Raw genomic sequence first — 20,992 nt, 5'->3', positions numbered from 1 at the left:
CTATGCATGCAAAAGTCCTGGCTAATACCCTTTAGATCATCAATATTGTACCCAATGGCTTTCTTGTGCTTTTTCAACACAGTTAGAACCTGAGATAATTGGTCATTATTGTGTGCAGTACTAGCAATCACAGGGCAAAGCTCCTCATCATCCAGATATACATATTTCAGATTTGAGGGAAGGGGTTTGAGTTCGGGGTTCTTTACCCGTAATACCCCGAATTTTCGGGTATTTTCTAATAAATTATTTTGGTAATTTTAGATAATTTTACAAATAAAGTAACAGTTTTAATGAGTTTCAAATTTAAAAGTATATTTTCAGATTTATTTTATAAATTTTCTGAAATTAAGTCTCCTAGTTAAACCATACGTTATATATACCCTCAAATCTCACACAAAAAAAAAAAAAAAAACTACAATAAACCTTGGCCTCACGCATCTCTTCCGCCCACCACCATAGTATCATCATCATCAAAACCATTCTTCTCGACGAGTAATGAGTTTACCTTCAAGTTTTATGATTTTGAGTTTTGGACTTTTCCTCTTGTTTCCTTTTTGAATTAGTTCGTAGGTAGTAGTATAGCCGATTAGCAGGTGTGCAGTGATTTATTAAAAAAAAAATAGGTGGTTTTATTCTTGTTAATACTCATCGACTTCTTTTCCATCAATTAGCAAACCTACGAGCATTATTAGACTAGCTTTGTTTATCTATATCGTGCCTTATCTATATTATGCCTTGATTTATAAAAACAAAATTACTTTCAAATCAAAACATGGACTTTTGTTCCGTTGATCCCAATTGCAGTATCATGTACGAATAAGCATTTGATTGTCTTAATAATAAAAATTTATTTTGGTTTTAAAGGATTTCATTATCTAAATCACTATTTTGGTCTTGATTGTCATAAGATAATTTAATTACTCCTTATTGTTTGGGTATGGAAGTAAGGAAAATTTCGGAGCGGCTTTCTTGAAATACTAATTTGCGTGTACTAACTTAGATTTTATTTCTAACAAGCTGTCTACTATACACTAATTTAAGCTCGTAAATTTTGTGTAACCGTAGACGGAGGCTACTAGGGACTACGCCAAGAGAACCACTAGTTCAAAGTGCGTGCGTGTTCAAGGTAATTTTCGATGTCCATCATCTTTATCATAAAAAGAAAATACTAATACGAAGTACTAGATATGCTAATAGATTTAAAGTACATAGCTTATATACCCAACACTTTATCTATTTAACACATAATAACACATATACATGTATAAAATATATTTTTCTAACGGGACCTAAAGATGATGGACATCGAAAATTACCTTGAACACGCACGCACTTTGAACTAGTGGTTCTCTTGGCGTAAGGGTTAGGAACAGGTTGTCCTTCTAGATGTTGTTCTATAGGTGCACTTTAGTGGAGACCCGGTAGGCTTTTAGTAGGTTTCTATTATTCTGTTAAACTTTATGCTTAGTCTTCCTCCTAATTCTATTGGTGCGCGGTCACGGAGACCCATAGTCAATTAGTTAGGGGTGTGCACACTAGGGACATTATGTACTCATCTTACTTTGGCCATTTTCAAGAGTTACGCGCGATCCTTAGCGTTCTCTTTCCCTCACTTAATTAATATTCATCTTATGTGATAAGTTTAATAATGGAATTATTAAATTGATACTTGTTGTTTAATTACTTATTTTATGTACTCAAAACGTTTTTAAACTAAAATTATTAATTTTACGGGATGGAGTTGGAATTACTCAATTTATCTGATTTTTGGGAGTTTGTCTCTTTTCTATTTATTTTTGCAGGTTGGTAAAGGTACTTGGCTACGAGTGAGGAGACGCTTAGAATAACCACCTAGTCAAGGGACAATTTCTATTTCAGTTTAAGTTGGATTTTGTTATTTATTTTATGGGGTTTGATTGTAATATTTTATGGGCCACCTTTTAGACCACTTAGTTAATTTTGACTTAATGGCTTTAAATTGTTTTGTTGCTTTGCTTTTATTTTCTATGGAGAATAAATGTAGCAGTGACACTCCCAAGGTTTGGACGATGATTTAATGGAATAAAAACTGAGTTTTTTTATTATATAAAAGGTCCAAATTTTGGGTGTTACATTACCTCTTTTGCAGAACATACGGGCCGAACTAACCTCTTTAATTTGGTGCTCTCTTTAGGTCCAAGATCCTCACCTTCAAGACCCAACTACAGAGCATCCACTTCAGCGCTCCAAGAACTACTATCACCTGCAGAAGATTCACAACAAAGCACTGTCTCCAAAGGATCCCTTTCAAGGACTTGAGAGGCGTTATCTTGTACAATAAAATCAACCACATCAATTCGATAACATTGTTCTTTAAGCATAGGAATTTTGAAGGCACTATTCAGACTAAAAGTCACCTTATCGTCCCCCACAAACAAAGTCAATTTCCTATTTTTCATATCAATAATCGCCCTCGTCGTATGAAGGAAGGGTCTGCCTATAATAATGGGAATTTGAGTATCCTCTTGCATGTCTAGCACAATAAAGTCCTTAGGTATATAAAATTTACCTACTCTAACAAAAATATCTTCTAAAACACCTAATGGGTATTTTACAGAACGGTCAGCCATTTGTAGGGTAATATTAGTAACCTTCAACTCACCCATGTTCAATTTAGTGCAGAGAGACAAAGGCATAACAGACACACTAGCACCTAGATCACATAAGTCTTTATCAATAAAAACAGTGCCAATGTTACATGGGATGGAAAAACTCCCGGGCTCTTTAAGCTTAGGTGGAGACTTATTTTGCAATAAAGCACTACATTCTTCAGTAAAAGCCACGGTCTCAACCTCACAGAAAGTATGTTTCCTGATCAAAATATCTTTCATAAATTTAGCATAGGCAGGAACTTATAGAATTAGTTCAGTAAAAGGGACAGTTACCTGCAAAGTTTTGACCACATCCAAGAATTTACCAAATTGATTGTCTAGCTTATTCTTGAGTTGACGGTTTGGGAAGGGGAGTCAATAGGTGGTACTTGAATATCGGCCCCCTTATTAACCTCAGGTGCAACCTCCTTCTCACGGACTACCTTTTCAGCATTTATCTTCTCTATGACTACCTCTTCAGTTACTTTCTCAACCGGACCACTAGCAGACACTCTAGAATCATCATCAACAGGCATAGAAGGGACTTTATACCCATGTCCACTCCGCAGTGTAATAGCATTTGCAGTCTCTTTATTCTCAGGCTGTAAGGGGAGTTACCCTTGGGTTCTCCCTGCAAGAGTAGTGGCCATCTGGGCCAATTGATTAGCAATGATCTTGTTGTGAGCGGCAAGAGCATCAATTTTTGCATCATTTTCCATAAGAGACTTTTGCATATGGAGCATCATATTATAACATAGGGTCAGACTTAGGGGCATGAGGCTCTGATGGTGGAGTCTGTGTCTGTGCTCCGCCGGACTTTGTTGATGATTATAATTGATCCTTAGTTGATATTGTTGCTATGGTGGTGGGGATATTGAATCTGGTGTGGATTCTGAACATTAGTACTCATGTAAGATAGTAGGGGATTAGAGTTTTGTATCCCTCATTATAAGAATTAGAGTACGGGTTGTTTTGCTTGTAGGCCTGAAATGCGTTACATTGCTCAGTGGAGCTTCTACACTCCTGTGCATAATGGCCAGACATCCCACAACTATCACAGACATTCACGGCTTGGGCATTCATTGCAGCTACACTAAGAGGTTGAGCAGATTGAGATGATGTAGCTTGCAAATTATCGAACTTATAGTGTAAAGCAGTCATTTGAGCAGTAAGTTGTTCAATAGAATTTATCTCATGCTTACCACCCTTGTTGGGAAGACCCCTAGGATTCCCATACTGGGAATTATGGATGGCCATCTCTCCTCAATCACCTCCATATCCCTGGACACATGAAGTTGCATACACCTCCCACTAGCAGCAGAATCCAGAATAAGCCTAGAATAGTTACCCAGACCATTATAAAACTGTTGGATCAAAAACCACGGTTGCAGACCATGGTGTGGGCACTCTCTCTGAAGATCTTTGAACCTTTCCCAGACTTCAAACAATCTCTCACCGGCCTGTTGTGTGATAGCAATAATCTGGCTCCTTAGACGAGTTGTTTTCTCAGGTGGGAAATATTTCACATAGAACGCAAGGGCCAAAGATTCTCAATCAGTGATTTTCATTGTTGTTCGATTTAGCCCATTAATCCATAACTTTGATTTTCCACTCAAATAAATTGGGAAAAGCATCTCCATAGTCTGGTCTGCAGACACATTCTTCTTCTTGATAGTAGAGCAATATTGTAAAAGACTGAATATGAAGATTAGGGTCTTCACCCTTCTCCCCACCCAACTGATGCCTTTCTATCGTTTTTATCAAAGCAAGCTCAATTTTGAAACTGTCAGCAACAATATTAGGCATTATTGCCTTGGGTAGCACGGAAAGACTTGTCTTGGAGTAATCCGTAAGCCTTGGTTCTGTTTTGTCACCCATCTCTGAATCTGTAGGAAAAAATTGCCAACAAGATGATCGGATTCAGAGTCAAAATAGTCTCCCAACTGTTTGATTACAAAAGGTCCTTTCAGGTTTATGATCGAACGCAGTAAGATCACTAGTATCTACGGTCCTGGGCATAGACAACCAAAACTAACAAACAGTTGTGAGATCCGATCTAAAGGAACGGAATCCCTTGAGATGTAGTAAATAATCTAGAACAAACAATTAATAGCAGCAAATTAAACCGTTTCCCTGGCAACGACGCCAAAATTTGATAGGCTAAAGTCGTATCACCTAATCAAAGATAAACCTAAATTCACTAACTAGATAGCAAGGGAAGTCAAGATCAAATCCACAGGGAAACAACGTTCTTTCCCCTACTAAAAAGGTCTAGACTATTGGGGAAACAAGAGTATGGTTTGGTTTGAGTATTAAACTACGGCAATAATTAAACAAGGGGAAATCAAAGGCCTAGGGTATAGGCTCACTAATGAACAATGATCTGGGATAAGCAATCACTAACAGTCAATAAAACAATTAATCTGACTAGCATGCTCTCTCGAATCGATACAAATCATAGAATTGGAATTAATAGGCTCTCGCAATTTATCAAACACAATCCTACCTATTGAAACTAGCCTAAACATCAAATTGCATCTCTCGAATTTTAACTTGACATTGCTTGACTATAACAATTAAACTTGCGCAAATCTAATCGCATAGTAATGAAATCAATCAATAGGAAACTAACCAATAATAACAACAATCAACAATAATCAATCATCCCTTCATAATAGCTCATGGATTCCCAAAACCCTAGATTAAAACTTCACGCATAATTGAAGTAAATAATGCAAACATATTAATTGAAAACATAATTAATCTAGAATAATAAGATAGGGAATGAATTAACACCGAAATTATGAGCGACGAATTGAGTGAAAGCTTCGAAATTTGATTGAAAGATAAGAGTATTCTTTGGAGGAACATCAAACTTGAATGTTTCCTCCAAATGATCATTCAAACTCCTTTTACAATTTCAAAAAGATTTGATTTTTCAAAATTTTCAAAGCATATGATTAGTTTAGGGATTTTGCTCTATGAAATTATCTTTTACAACAATCATCATACAATTCCAATTTTCCAAGTTTTAAAATGTTCAAGGATGTTTGAAAATGTGCAAATCCGTCTTCCAAACGAGAACATCAAGTTTCATTATTGGTGAATTAGAACATCCTCTCTTTAAACTATAACTTTTCCGTTATTAGGAGCATCGAAAGTGGGGTATTTTCATACTTGAAATATCTCTCTTTCAATGCTAAGTCTCCTAATCTTTTCAAGTTCAAGTCCTAATTTCAATATTCAAATCAATTTCCAACTTAAATTCCAACTTCTAACTCAAAACAATGATACTTTAAGTAAGCAACCTCACTTTAAAGTTAGATTAGTACACGTTTTCGAAGAATTTAATAGTAAGATTTCATTCTTGAACATTCATATTCTTCGAATTTCAACTTTTCAAACTCATCTTTTAATTTTCGACAATTACATATGCTTTCCCTTATTAAAAGCTTTTCATTCAATTCCTGCAATTTCCATTCATTCAGTTACACTTAGACTTGGTCTTTCTAGTTGTTGTATAATTTAATTTCTATGTACATTTGTGATATATGTTTTTTCTTATTTGTATCACCTTTTCAAATACTAATTGAAAGACCTACAAAGTTCCATCGCACCTAATAATATACTCCCTCCGTTCCCTAAATAAGTGTCACATTTGGGCTCCGGCACGGTAATTAATAAAATTCTAAAGTGTGTAAGAGTTAATGATTGGGAATGCTTTTTTTGGGGAAAGGATAAAGTAGATAATTGTTTAATTGAATAAAGTACAAATAAAAGTGTATGTGGGGATTGAAAAGTGGAAAAGTGTAGAATGTGTAAGTAAAAGTAATTATGATTTATAGAAAAGTGAAAAAAGTGTATGAAAAGTATGAAAAGTGTATGGAAAAGTGAAAAAAGTACATGTTCAAAAATAGAAATGTGACACTTATAAGGGAACGCCAAAAATTGAAATGTGACACTTATTTAGGAACGGAGGGAGTATTATTTTAGAAAACCGGACTAGAAGCGATCACCAATAAGATATTATTCTATATTCAAATGTTCTCATTTCAAGCGTGCTCAAACTCGCCTAATTTCAAGCAAGTTATGATTGTTGCACGAAAAAAAATCCTATATTGATTCACAGACACCTTATTAATCCGAATAAGAGTTTCATTGCGGAACCCGTATCTCTATCGAGTCTTATAATATTTGCATATAGACCATAAATTATTTGGTGGGGACTCCTTCAAAATACATGTTAAAGGACCGTAGGAGCTTATGAACTTTCTAAGATTTCAAATGTAGAAACTAGGGTATTTATAACCATGAACTCCAAGTGACTCCCCTTGGGCCTGGATAGAGAAAATCAAGCCATTGTTCATACATGAATTTTTATATCCCAGTTCAAGTTTGGTGTTTTCAACAAGTCGCCAAGACGATTCAAAAACTTTCCGAATTCCCTTCAAAAACTTCACCATTCAAAAACTTTCCGAATTCAAAAACAATCGAGATTTTCAACCCCCTACACCATCGTCACAAGAATAGAAGAAAATCAAACACCTAGGGATACATAGTTACATACACACTACCTGTCATTAGAATGGAACCTTTACTGGAAAATTACGCATAAACTCATCACTGTTAGTGCGACCTCAGCACCTAACAAACAAAAACCGTAACTAAAAACAAACTGTCTGAACTAAGATATTATATAAACATGTAGGTTGAATTTGATTAAAATCTGAAATATATCAAGTATCTGTAAAAACAGCAACAGAATTGCACATAGTTCGATCACAACCTTGTCACCTCGACTTTCAACCAATAAAGAGACTGGTTTCAACTGCTGTAATGTTCAATCTGACAGGCTAGTCTGCTAATGCATAACAGATATAACTTTAAGAAAAGCTATAAAAAACCTGCAAGACTTGCATCCAAGGAAACCATTTCTGAACATTGAATATGAACAAAAAGAGAACCATTCTTGAACATTGAATATGAACAAGACTTCCAAACATACTAAAACACTCGCATCCAAGGAAACCATTCCTGAACATTGAATATGGTTATTATTCAATGAAATTCCGCTTCCCATTGTGGTCGGAAGGGTTCAACAAAAAGAGAACAAGGAACAGAACAATTTGCATGAGCACCATAAAATTATCAAATACAAGACAAGAAACAACTTGTAAAAAATCAGGTGGTATTTTGCACCTTCAAAAGGAACTGAGATGACTAATTATACTATATTTTGACAGAAGCAGACGAGATCAACTGTATCTTTGCTATCTTGCTTTTGTACTGAGAAAAATGGGGAGGACTATTACCCACTCTAAGGAAAAATACATAAAACCTAAAGATGTAAAGCCCATCTGAATTGCAAAGCTATTGTGTTGCTGTTGTAGAAACTGACAGAGTAAAAACATCATCACTACTCACATTGAGCCCACAGATAAGCTGTGATAATTTCTATTGTAAAAAAGAAAATTTGAATAGGATCATATTTTCTATGGGACAAGGTGACATGATACAGGGCAGATCATAGCCGGAATTGGAAACCCCATGAGGTGACAATACCTGGGGAAGAACACACAGGCCTGATCCACCATTCATACAATGACTTCCAAAAAGATATATTCATCAACTCGTTAATTTTCGTCAACATATCTTCCAGGCCGCCTGTTGATAGAAGAGTACTCATTAGCAGAGCTAAACAGAAGCAACCATCTCAACCAAACAGAGAAAATTTTGAAATGATATTTGCAGAGTATAATATCTAAAGCTCAATTCACCCAGGAACTCTAAATCCTAGTTATGCAGTAAACCACGCGAAAACAATTACTGAAGGGGGAAAAATCAACGGGAAAATAGCAATAGATACTTGCTCCAATCCTACTTTCTTAACTAACTACTCAACTTTATCCATTTCAAATATCCATGAACTAGTCAGTTTTGAGTATCAATGCATTAACTCCCGCTTCCTAAAAGCTTGAGTAACCTTGTTACAGTTAATATTTGAACGAGGGGAGTACTAAAGAGAAAACATGTTTTGTTTGAACTAAAGAGAACATGTGAACATGTCGCATACCCCAAGTGCTAACGCCGAATTCTTGATTTGCAACGAAATTCAGCTAAAAGTGCTATATGATCTGAAGACCACTCTGGAGAAGGAAGGGCTGTATCCTTCCTTAAGCTATCCTCATCCAATAATTCAAGTAATGACTCCACCGTCAAAGAGTCGGCTGAAACCAAAATCATAAATATGGATGAGCTAATCTCAAACGCAAATATGATATAAACAAAGGAAGCCTCGAAAACAGTACAATAAGCATCAATTATTACCTGTGTAGAATATGTAATCATGGGTCCCTATAAAATCTCTAGTACAGTTTGTAAACAAGGGCTCATTTGTAGAAGGGTCCATTCTCCGCCTTTGCTGTTCTAAAGCTGGGCCAATCCCTCTTGCAAAGGATGAATATGCACTGACCTGGAAGTTGCAAACCGGAGTTTATTAAATCTGAGCCATGAAAATACAAATCAAACAACGTCGGCAGCGAAATGTTACCAATGGAAGCTGGTGTGCTAGTTTAGTATGAGGGCGCAATATTAACAAAGGGTCCACTTGTAAATCGAGATGTAGTGGATCAACTTTACCCATCGCAAGAAGCGCATGAGGAGCACTGTAATGAAGGTAAATAATGCGTTTTCATATATTCCTCTTTAACATTTCAAATGATAGCGGCAAATCTGAACTCACAACTATCAAGATAGCAGCATACAGACCTTGCAGGAGTTGAATTGAAGTCTCCACACACCAACATTGGAATATCAGCACTGGCAGCAATCTTTTCCAACCCTTTCAACAAAGTATGGACCTAAACACAATAAGCAAAAGATAAATTATGCAATAATCTTCAAAAGGACTGCAGTCAGACAAAAGTGGAAAAAAAACAAGAATATTTGTGTCGCATACCTGCCAGAGTTTGACGTCCTTTAATTCTTGATGCACATTTACATGTGTATTTGCCTGAACCGAATCGCCAAAGATAAAGAGAAAAGGTATTTAGAAGTCACAGATATCAGATCATTAAAATTTTCTGAACCTAGGACTACGTGACAAGAAAAGAACAATGAACAAGTTATAACTCCCCTGATATCAAATAAAGATCCCAAAAACAGAATACAGATATTACAATGAACAAGTTACAATTCCTCTAAAATCAAATAAAGATCTAAAAAACAGAATACAGAGATTGGCAGTCTTAAAGGCTGATGAGGCAGACTAAATTATGTACTTCCTCCGTTTGTTTTTACTCGCAACGTTTGTCACTTTCACGCATGCCAATGCACAACTTTGATCATTAATATCTTTAATTCTATTTAAGCAAAAATTATAAAATGTTGATATTTTGAAAATACACATTGAGACGAATCTAACAAGATCACACATGACTATATTTTATGTTACATATAAGTCACCAACAATAGTCAAAGTACAATATGTGAATAGTGTAAAAAGTCCAAACGTTGGGAGTATTGAAAATCAGAGGAAGTATATTACTAGCTTCCAAATAACCAATTAAAATACACCAAGAAACTGGAACATCATCGTACAGTGCCACAATGTACAAATTGGAAGGGGATATACAAACACATCAATTTAATGCAGATACAACTTTGACTTTCCCTATGACTGCTAGAAACCTGCCCATGTTCTCATGTAGTCTAATACTTCATACTCCTTCACCTTAAAATACATGTACTACAGCCAGCTAACTAGAAAATATAACACTACCTTTATTTTATTTTATTTTTTCTACCAACACTTGCAATTTACAGTCTCTGATTTTATTGTTACTTCCTTCATATATTAATAAGTTACAGTTTGACCGATAAAGGGTTTTTGGAGGGTGAGTTGATCTTAATAAAATAAGATGGAAGTGGGTAAGGTTTTTTCACCATGCCCCTGAACTTTAAATTAATTCACCATATACCCTCGTGTTTTCAGTAATTCGCCATTCGCCATATACCCTGAGGTTTTCATAAGTTCACCATATACCCCTGACATTTTCAAAATTTAACAACTTGCCCTTGACATCAATTTTCCGTTACTTTACGCATTTTCCTCCTCCACCTTCATCCTCAATCACACCCTCACCCAAGTACCCAACGCCCATCTCCATCCATACTTCACCGCCACTAACGTCACTCTTCAACCACCACAAACCCCACTTTCTTCCTCACCCCAACCACTAGCATACACGCCTTCTTTCTCTCCTCCCAAACAGAAAACAATTCGTCGGAGCGAACGTTGACGAAAATATGGAGCCAAACCTCCATCACATACCAAACACACCACCTCCACGGCTCCACCACTATACCCACCTCCACCATCGGATCGACCACCTCCTTCATTATACCTAATGTCACACCACAATCGCTATTCTTACCTACGTTAAACCCCCTGACATCACCGAACTCGTTAAACTCGTGGAAGACCCAAAAATGTATAAAAAGGCTCAAGGCGCACCAAGGTGATATGGAGTTCCCAACGCGCGCCTCAATGAAGTGAGGCGACCCTAATAAAAAGTAAACATTTGTGGGAAAATGGTGTCTCGGGGATGGGGGTATGTGGTGGTTGCGCTTTTTTGCACCTCAGCTCCTCAAGGTGGGCCTTTTTGCGTCTTATCAAAATCGCCTCGCCCGTACCATAAAAGGCATTGGCGCCAAACACCTTGCACCTCAGCGCGCCTCGCATTAAAACCCAACTCATCTACCAGCAACTACTACATCGTGGAGCAGTCGCCTTCGTACCATCGCCATTGTGCCCTCTCTTAAGGTGGAGATGGCCTCAAGAAAGTCGGAAAGAGAGCGGTAGATAATTAAATAATTAAATTGTAGAGCTACGTGTCGAAAATGAGAAACTTGTTCACAAGCGGGAGCTCATGAAGGAGGGATTTGACCAGGAGAGGAGAGAGAGATCCAAAGATTGCGGAGTTTGTCAAAAAATGAGGATGTTAAACAGTAATCATCGTCACAAATATTTCAAGGGTTAATTAAAGGGTTAAGTAAAGCTTTTGGAAAATCTAATTTGATTTAAAAATTTAAGTTTTAGTAAGTCAAGTGTTACTATTTCCTCGGCCATGGTCGGTAAGGTGTTTGAAAATAGTGTCAAAAATAATGATTAGCTATTCCTACACCAGCATCCACCGTTTAAACCGTCGTACACGGTGGATGCTTCCGAGTCTCCGCTTGTTCGATCTCGAATTCTGAGATTACCTAAATCCCCGTTAAAGTGCTCTAACCTTAGTTCTTATTCTGTCCCTGTCCCTCATCTTCCTCGTTTTCAGATGGCCACCGTCGCTTGCTCGATCAAAGGGAGCGAAAGTTAGGGCTTCAGAGGTGTAGGGAGTGTCGAAGGTTGTAGAGTTTTATCACTCGCTAATGAGGAGAGTTTCCCGGCGAGATTCCAATGGCACAGGTAACGTCGTCGAGTGTTTTTGTTTGATTGAGGAGATTATGTTAAAAGGAGATGCTTGTGAAGGTGGAGAGAGACGATGAAGGGAGAGATGAAGATGGAGGAGAAACAAAGATGAAAAATGAGAGAATTAAGGAGTGAACGGCAAGGTCATGTCATGCCAATTTTCCAAAACTCAGGGGTATATGGTAAATTACTGAAAACACAAGGATATATCTCGAGGGTATATGGTGAATTAAGTTAAACCTCAGGGTTATTGGATATAAAAAATTGTATTATTTATTGTAATAAATTGATAGTGGGTGAATTATTTATTGTGGTAAAAAGAGGATGTGAGTAAGTGTGAGGATCATTGGAGGAGGAGAAAGATTAATACTCCGTATAATTAGGAGTAGAGACCATGACATACCAAAAATAGAGAGTATAACTCATTCAAATATGACCGCTTTTAAAAAGTGAAACTGATTATTAAAATACGGAGTTACTAATATTTTCCAATGTTTAGAAGTAAAAGATACTCCCTCCATCCCAATTTATTTGTCACACTTTCCATTTACGCATGTCCCAATTTAGTTGTCATATTTCCTTCTATGGCATGAGCTCACTAATATTTTATCATTTCACTCTTTCCATTATCCAAAATTATGACCCCACATCCTCTCGCGTTTAATTAAAAAAGTTCCACTATTTCCCACCCCACCTACTTTTCTATTAAACTATAATAGATAAGCCCACAACAACTTATCGCATAAAACTCCGTGAAAAACTTAGTACGACGATTAATAAACACGTAGGGAGTATAAAATGTTGATATTATGAAAATACAAATTGAAACAAATCTAATATGACCTAATGTCTTTCTTTTATACAACACGCAAATAGGGATGGGCATGAGTCTAGGACCCGACCCAGACATTGTTGGGACCCATAAATATTTTGAGACCCAGGTCCAGTCTAGCGACCCATAAATTAATAAAATATATTAAGTTTATTTTTAGGCATATTTTAGACATTAGATTGTATGGGAAATATGGTGTATTAACTTGTGATATTTTATGCACGAATATGATGGTGAAATTATTGGCCTAGCAAAAATATAAGGACAATAAAGGTAAAAGATTAATAATAATCAACACCCATTTTAGACCCAAGACACGCCGGACCCATTGGATCTGGGTAAGGGTCTAAAAAGAAGGCAATGGATCAAGGGCGAATCCCGGTCTACGTGAAAAATATAGGTATAGGTCTCCTATGTTACTAAGACTCGGGTATGAGTGTCGGATACGGGTACGTGTCCAAGTGTCCGACACGGCTAAATTGAGGAAATTTCCTTAATTTTTGACCAAAATGAAGTGTCGGAGTGTCCATACCCATGTCCAAGTGTCGAGGATCCGACACGGGTACTTGAGGTAAAACGAAGAGTCCGAGTAACATAGTAGGTCTCAAGGGGCCCGCCAATAAATGGGGGTAGTATGATATACATAATATAAGTACAACACTACTCCTTATATTTAATTAATGTGGTCATGACTTGCAAGCAAAAAGATACCAAATTCAATCCACAACATTCACAAGTCATTAAGCGTGAGATTAGAGAAATTAAGGTTGATATCAAAGATTTACTGCATCACATATAATTTTGCTTGCCTTACAATGGAGACATAAATAAAGTCTGGAATATTAACCAGAACATTAGCAACTCAACAACACATAAAATTGAACTTTTTAATGATTAAATTTGAGATGTAAATGATGAGAAAGCTAATCACTGTAATGTCATGGAATCCCTTTGATACCTCAATAGCAACACATTTCAGATATCACAACATGCATGTACTGGTTTCAATTAACAACATCAATGGTGGTCCAACAAAATGCCTCCTACAGTCCCAAGATGAAATGTAATTTCATGAAGTGTGCATGATTCCACAAAAAATATTATCTGTAATTACTACGATTACAAGACTAAACGGTACTCACAACACAAAGAAGTTGTCGCTTTCCAGGGGTTGTATCTGCACCCTGATGACTGAATTTGGCTTCCAAGACAGCGATTAGTGCTACATTATCCTACAAATGGAATCAAGAGAACTCATAAGTCCGAGCATAACATATATACAGGTGAAACGAAAATGCGATTAATAATTTCAAACTATAAGAAAAATCAAAAACCAAGAATCATTAAGCTAACCTTGACAAGTCGACTTAAAGCTGATTTCTTTTGGGCAGGAGCAACTACAGCCTCTGTTAAAGACTGGGCAGCCTTATTGAATTCTACCTGTAATCATGATTAAAATCTTCAGAATGCAGCAGAGCCGAAACATAAAAAGATCGACAGTAAGAAAGGAGAAAAAGAAAAACAGACCTCGTATTTTTTTACATGGGAAAATCTGTCCCTTCGGAAAAACGTGGCACAGCCATCAACTGTATGCGTAACCTACAGAAAGCATCAAAAAGAAGTCAAGGGAGTGTTTAAAAAGAAAAGAATTCAAAAGATATACAGAGTACTTCATTCGTTTTATGATAATAGATCTACAATTTTTTTTCAACGTTCTGCGCATAACTTCAATAATTATATCACTATTGTGTACAAGTAAAGAAAAATATAAAAAGTTAATACAATGAACATATGTGAATAGTTTCAAAAGTCAATACAGTACATATTAAAATGCGGAGGAAGTAGCACATTGTATACCTCTGAAGTTTTTCTCTTATAAAGAGCATGATAGCCATGTTTGTCAAGTTCGGGAGAAAAGAATTCTTCAAAATGATCAAATTGAACCTGCAAAAGAAATAGTTGTTGCCATCATTAGCAAGCAAGATATGTTAATAAATATCTCAACAGTGATAACCTGGAGAATATAGCACTATGTCTCAAAGTGCTGGTAGCATTCCAGAACAACTCTACTATATAAGGGAACGCCCGAGGCGGCGTCGAAATAGTAATTGCCTACTTTCCCCTTCACTTAAATAAGAAATAAAAACATAAAAATATTTTATAATACAACATAAAAGGAAATCTATTTCAAAGATATTTACCAAAATCACCAAATATTAAAACTACAAAAAAAAACTCAAATAAAAAGGTAAAAGTATAATTGTGTGTGCATTTTTAAATTACAAGCACACATAGCGTGCATAGAAAGCTAGTCTATTACTAGAACAATGAAATCCCAGATCCATTAACAAAAAGTTGTTTTAGACATTGTTATGTGCATTCAAAATTTAGTTTAAGGTAGTTACGATTTTATCATTAAGTATAAAAATTAAATATAAAACTGACATACATGCTAAGTTAGTTCTTTATAGTAGAATAACTTATGTTTTTAATCATAATACTTGACAAAACAACTAATATTTTGTTATAGCAAATACTAAAATACTGCAGGTTCTTCTTTTGATTGCATTCATACACAGGATCACACCCTAATCCTTTCAAATATAGACGAGTTATGAAATCTGAAATTAAGATACAGCAAATAACTATGTAGCAACTCAGACTCCAGATCAACGAGCCTGACATCTGCAAAGTTCATACAGCAGCATGCTGCTAGGTACAAATTATACAAAACATGCAAAATCACCTCCAATCTCCAATCCCAAACCTTACAACAGCATAAATTTGATAATTTATGCAGCCGGCAGACTTGGAACAGGAAGAACATTCACACAAATTTCTTCACAGATTGCCCTTCCCTGTACCCCAATTTAATTGACCAATGAATGATTAGGATATAAGACGCTATCCCCTTTTCTTTGCAAGCTCACTTCCTTACAAAAGCAGTTAACTCTAAGACTAACACCAAAAAGACAATGCCATCAGCAACAAGACCTCCCCAAAGGCTCAAAGGTTGACCACAATGCTAATAAAACAAAAGTATTTAACAATTACTTCCTCAGTTCTCTTTTAGTTGCAACGTCTGGCTTTTCACGTTTGTCATTGCATAACTTTAACTCTATTTATCACAAATTGTAGATATGTAAAAGTAATAAAAGCTTAACATAGAGATGAATCTAAGAAGATCTCACATGACTATATTTTGCCTTACATATAAGCCACCAAATAGAATCAAACGAACGTTTGTGAATAGTGTTGAAGTCTAAATGTTGCAACTATTAGTGAGGAAGTATTAAATAACCCTACCAGTAAAAGATGCATATAGACAAAAATTCATAAACAATTTAATTGACAAACTAGCAAAAACACGACTCTTATAGATTAAGAGCAAATAACTGTACCTCCTGAAGACATACAATGTCCGCGCGATATGTAACAATTTCTCGTAACAGATTTTGTCTACGATATGGCCAAGAAAGGGCCCATGAAGGACAGTAACTATATGTATCACTAGTGGCATAAGCATCAGCCAATATATTGTATGAAACCACGGTAAAGGTCCCGGCAGATGAAATGCGGCCATCTGGATCCAAATGTCCCATTACATCTGCGCCACTAACTGAAATCATGCGACGTGGAGTTGGTGTAGGTGCAGGGATGACACGGGATGTGGTAAGCGTCATAGGATGTCCTACAGTTTGTTTTGTCTCAGCATCTATGACAACACATTCAAATTTCAAAACATGGCCAATATCATCAGTAGAAGGTGTATATGTCTTAGAACGGCCAACTTCAAACCATGTTTCACCACCACTCCTTTGTGTAACAGCAGCAGGATACAACGGTGTTGATCCATTCGTCAAGTTGGGACTTGATGCAGAAGGAGGCAAGCCAGTATTCAGAACTCCAGAACCTGAGCTATTGAAGCGTCCAAACAATTCATCCTCTTCGCCTCCATTCTCATTCACAGCACTGGCAGCGCGGTCATGCAAAACACGATGATGCTGCCAGGCATCTGAAAAACATTTGGGAGAGCAATGGTAGCTTTTAGTCACAGGGATCTTTCCCTTGACACAACCAAGGCACTGTAGAGTGGCTGACTCAGTTGGATGGACGCTACAAACAGGAACTTTTTTGTCACTCTGTATACGATACCTGTTCCCAGCATATACATAGATCAGGAATAATGTAAGAGAGCTACGCAATTAGTTTAAACACTGCCATGCTGATTAATATTCATATCACCAGAAAAGATCCTTCAAAGGACAATTTGCATCTAAAACACAATCACAAATGATCCATTTATAGCCAGATACTGTTCTCTACTTTCCTTAAGCTTAAGATAACTGTAGTTTAGGCAGAGAGCCGTAATCCCCTAACCAATTCATAGAAATTCATTTTGGATGCTGCTCTATGTTAAGATCAACAACCTACCCACTCAGATGGCCAAGAAAAGATACCTGAACAACTGATACTGCATCAATTTACACATAACAGTCTATACAGGGAATTACAAAGAAGATCTTGAGACATTGACCATGAATAGGGAGACACAAACTAATACCACCAAGAACCAAGTCAAATATTTTTTTTCCCTTCAACTCTAATCTTTTGATGCTAGAAAAAAAGGAACTTAGCCTTTTTGGACCTGGACAAAGTAATGGCTTGTAAGAAGGTTGTAATATTTTTTTTTTTTCGTTGCAGAAAGGCAAGGTTTCCATCTTATGATACTTGAAAAAGAAACAACCTTGCAAGACAAGAGGTGAATTAAACCAAAAAAACAAAAAAAAAGAATCTGAACATCAAAGATCTTTTTTTATACTATAAGTAAAATTTTATTAGAGCAGCAGAATATATAATATGGCTGGAGGACAAGGAACCACCAAAAGTATTCAAATTACAAGTTTGAATAAATTGAAACCCACTTAACAAAAATCTTGAACATGAACATAAGAACAATTGTTCTTGTATGTTCATTTTCTTTTATTATGGTTTGTGAAACCTTCTCTATTCATGTTCATGAACAAAAAAATCTATCCAGTTATGATAGAGCATCCATCATTTAGGGTTCAGGCAAGAAACTGCAGAAAAGGCATGAAATTGCAACCTCCCAGAATGCCTCCTTCCACTACCCCCCGCCCTTGCATTTGAAGGATATATTTAGCCAATATTTCTTTTCCGATTGTGGCCAGACCCCTACTCCCTCCTGTTTTCTTTTGAAGGATATATAAGGCGCAAGCTTCTCAATCTGCAAGTGCCACAGCCAATGCCTCACTATATCCACTAAAAGGTACTGATATTGACCTTTCCGACTGAAACAGAAAAATCAACAGTGTACTGCAAGTGTACAACTTGTTTAGAAAGTGCACATCAAATATACTCCCTGTTCTACGTATGCAATGTCTATCAGGCTAATTATTCTTATTTTCAGCAAGATATTAGATGTGTAAGCATATATTCAAACACTTAGTCATAGCATCAAGGATAAATTCAAAGAGAGGCAACTACTTGTAGCCCAATCAGCAATTACAAACTGTTTGAATTTGAAACCAGGCCTGTTGATAAGGGTGTGCAAACAGCCCAATAGCACAGGGCCCCATATTTTAGAGGGCCCAAAACGAAATATCCTTTAAAAGTCAATTTTCCTTCCTTCGGTGTTCTGGGAAATTGGGAATTAAATTCACCCTCTTTTCATGTCTTCAATCCATTCAATTCCATGGAAACTCCCCATCTTCTTTTAACTTCTAATTAATGGAGTATGCATTTACCAAAGTGTAAGCCATTCAAACCGTTACTTTTTTTTAATGAACAATCAATTCTGTAATCGGCCTTTGATTTCTCTAAATGAGAGCAGATGCTGGACATGTTCCTGACAGAGACTGTCATCATACAAAAAAGTATGCATGGCAGATCCTAAAAGACTCTTTGACCTTATTTTACTCAGACAAGCATGGATACATTCCCAAGTGTCGGACACAGCAAAGTTCAAATTTTTGAACAGGTGTCCAACATGTCCAGAGTTGGACTTGGATGCATGGACAGGGAATTAGTAAATAATATTCAGGATTCTAAAATTTTCTCTATGTCTTTCCGTGTTTCAAATACAAATACTCACATTTAAGATCAACTTGTTTGCTACTACCGGGAAAATATCGCATGACACTTTGATGCCCCTCTATTTTATGTTTTACTTTACACATGTGGATCAATATAATTAAGGTGTCTAGGAAAAAGTAATTATGTCAGGTAAGAATTGCATACCCTTGATAGAGTTTCGAGTGTCGAACACGAAAACTTGAGATAATAGAAGAGATGGAATACATAGCTTTGAACAATTCAAAATTATGCTATCTCACTATCACTATCAGCTCCACCATTAAAGAAATAAAAGCCTTATAATTTATAAAGACCAGGTTCTTTGCTCTACTCCTAATTTCAAGACTAATAGGCAGCCTTCAGCTTCCAAAATAGATGCATATAGGGAAGACATAGTAAACACACTAAACAGGGTAGTGCAAACTAGAATTAGGAGCTCTTCAGTAAGAATCAAGACACGAAGTTTGATTGGCATCTAAAGGCTTTTAATAGATCCCCTAGATGAAAAAATCAACCAAAAAATCGGTATTCGCTCATGCTGATCTAGAATCTGGCATGTAACACACGTCCATCGTCCATGACGAACATCAAATTACCCTTGGAAGTTGAAAGGATATCAAGTACAAAAATGCCAGATCATTCACATATCAAATGTGCAAATTCCATGATAATCTTAGCAAATTAAGCAACAAATCCCTAGTAAACACAAAGCTAACGGCATAACAAATGCACCTAGTTCCAATTCAGCAATAACTTATTCTCTTAAGAGGGGCTAGATCATCAAATTAACAACGATGCAAAAACAATATGGCATTTCTTTTGGAAAATATTCGTGCTTTGACAGGAAACTTGAAATAAATTGGATTAAAAACAAAAACAACACAATTCAAATTCATAAAATCAAATTCATAAAAGGCAATGCTTTCAAAAATAATTAAAAATTACAAAAACAAAGAAATATTATAACCCATTAAAAGCATCTCAATTTATAAAAATATGAACAGTTATATAATTAAAAAGATAACTTACCACTTATATCTCAAAAACTGGCCGTCGATTGGAGCATTCTCAGGAACATCGTCGTTAATGACACTCTTATCGGGCTTTCGAAGTAGAACATAAGGTGAAAGCTCACAGCCTACAATGGGAATGTCGGACGGGAGGTGCACCCTGACCACGCTCAGCATGCTTCTTCTTCTCTTTCTATCACAGAAGATAACTTGGAACTCCCCAAATGAAAGCTTCGAAACCCTAAATTTTGAACTCTAATGGCTTCCAACCGAGGAAATGGTAGGCGGAGACCAGGCGGATCCGCCATTTACTACACCTCTAAACTCGCCAGCCTCGATTAATTTTTTAATAAACAACCAAAAAATTTCAACGAAACCCTAGAATTAATCAGCAACCCCCAAATTAAACAGGAAAAAAAAAGATCCAAGAACGCCAGAAAAATAACAAAGGAAAAAACGATGAAATTGAATTGAAGGAAAAATCAATCAATTAGGTATAGATCGATTAATTATCAGGACGATCGAAATCTGGATGAAAATTGAACAGAGAGAGTTCAATTTCAAGGGAAGAAGACGAAAAGGGAGAGAGATAGAGAGAGTTTCAGAGAGAGAAAATGGGGGATTTGGATAGTTAGGGTTTTACAGAGGAAGTAAGAAGTCGCTCGAATTGTTTTTGTGTTGGTCGTCTCTCCATTATATTAGGAATAAGATTGGGGAATTTTGATTTTTGAGGAGAGAGATAAAATTTTGGGAGAGGAGGGAAAGCCAATTTGTTTTGAGGGACAACTTTGTCTCTTTGAAATTTTTGGGTTTTCCTTTTTCTCTCATTTTAGGTTAATAGTCTCTTTTTGTTTGCCCCATTCATATACCCAAATTCTTATATGAGACTGTGCTCACCATCAACTGATGGTGAGACCAGTTCACACTTGCGAATTTAGGTATGTTCACACTTGCG

General features: G+C 36.4%; 1 protein-coding gene and 1 non-coding gene across 2 annotated transcripts; one reads left to right on the top strand and one right to left on the bottom strand.

Annotated features, from left to right (window-relative positions):
• Positions 1-4,019: 4,019 nt before the first annotated feature.
• Positions 4,020-4,126, top strand: LOC130462212 (small nucleolar RNA R71). Its single transcript, XR_008922330.1, has one exon. It is a non-coding gene; the product is annotated as a small nucleolar RNA R71 (small nucleolar RNA).
• A 3,675-nt stretch (positions 4,127-7,801) lies between these two features.
• On the bottom strand, positions 7,802-20,792 carry LOC110795937 (carbon catabolite repressor protein 4 homolog 1). The gene is made up of 12 exons (XM_022000973.2): positions 20,057-20,792; positions 16,333-17,086; positions 14,789-14,875; positions 14,459-14,530; positions 14,285-14,371; positions 14,074-14,163; positions 9,589-9,642; positions 9,399-9,490; positions 9,181-9,295; positions 8,958-9,102; positions 8,704-8,857; positions 7,802-8,294 (listed from the first exon to the last, which is right to left on the bottom strand). Exons 1-11 carry the CDS (start codon positions 20,212-20,214, stop codon positions 8,712-8,714), a joined length of 1,800 nt encoding a protein of 599 aa, XP_021856665.1. The 5' UTR covers positions 20,215-20,792; the 3' UTR covers positions 7,802-8,294; positions 8,704-8,711.
• Between the last annotated feature and the right edge of the window lie 200 nt (positions 20,793-20,992).

Source organism: Spinacia oleracea, chromosome 5 (genome assembly GCF_020520425.1).
Source record: "Spinacia oleracea cultivar Varoflay chromosome 5, BTI_SOV_V1, whole genome shotgun sequence".
NCBI classification, from domain to species: Eukaryota; Viridiplantae; Streptophyta; class Magnoliopsida; order Caryophyllales; family Amaranthaceae; genus Spinacia; species Spinacia oleracea.
Note: the sequence above shows the minus strand (reverse complement) of the source record. Positions and strands in the feature narration are given on the sequence as shown.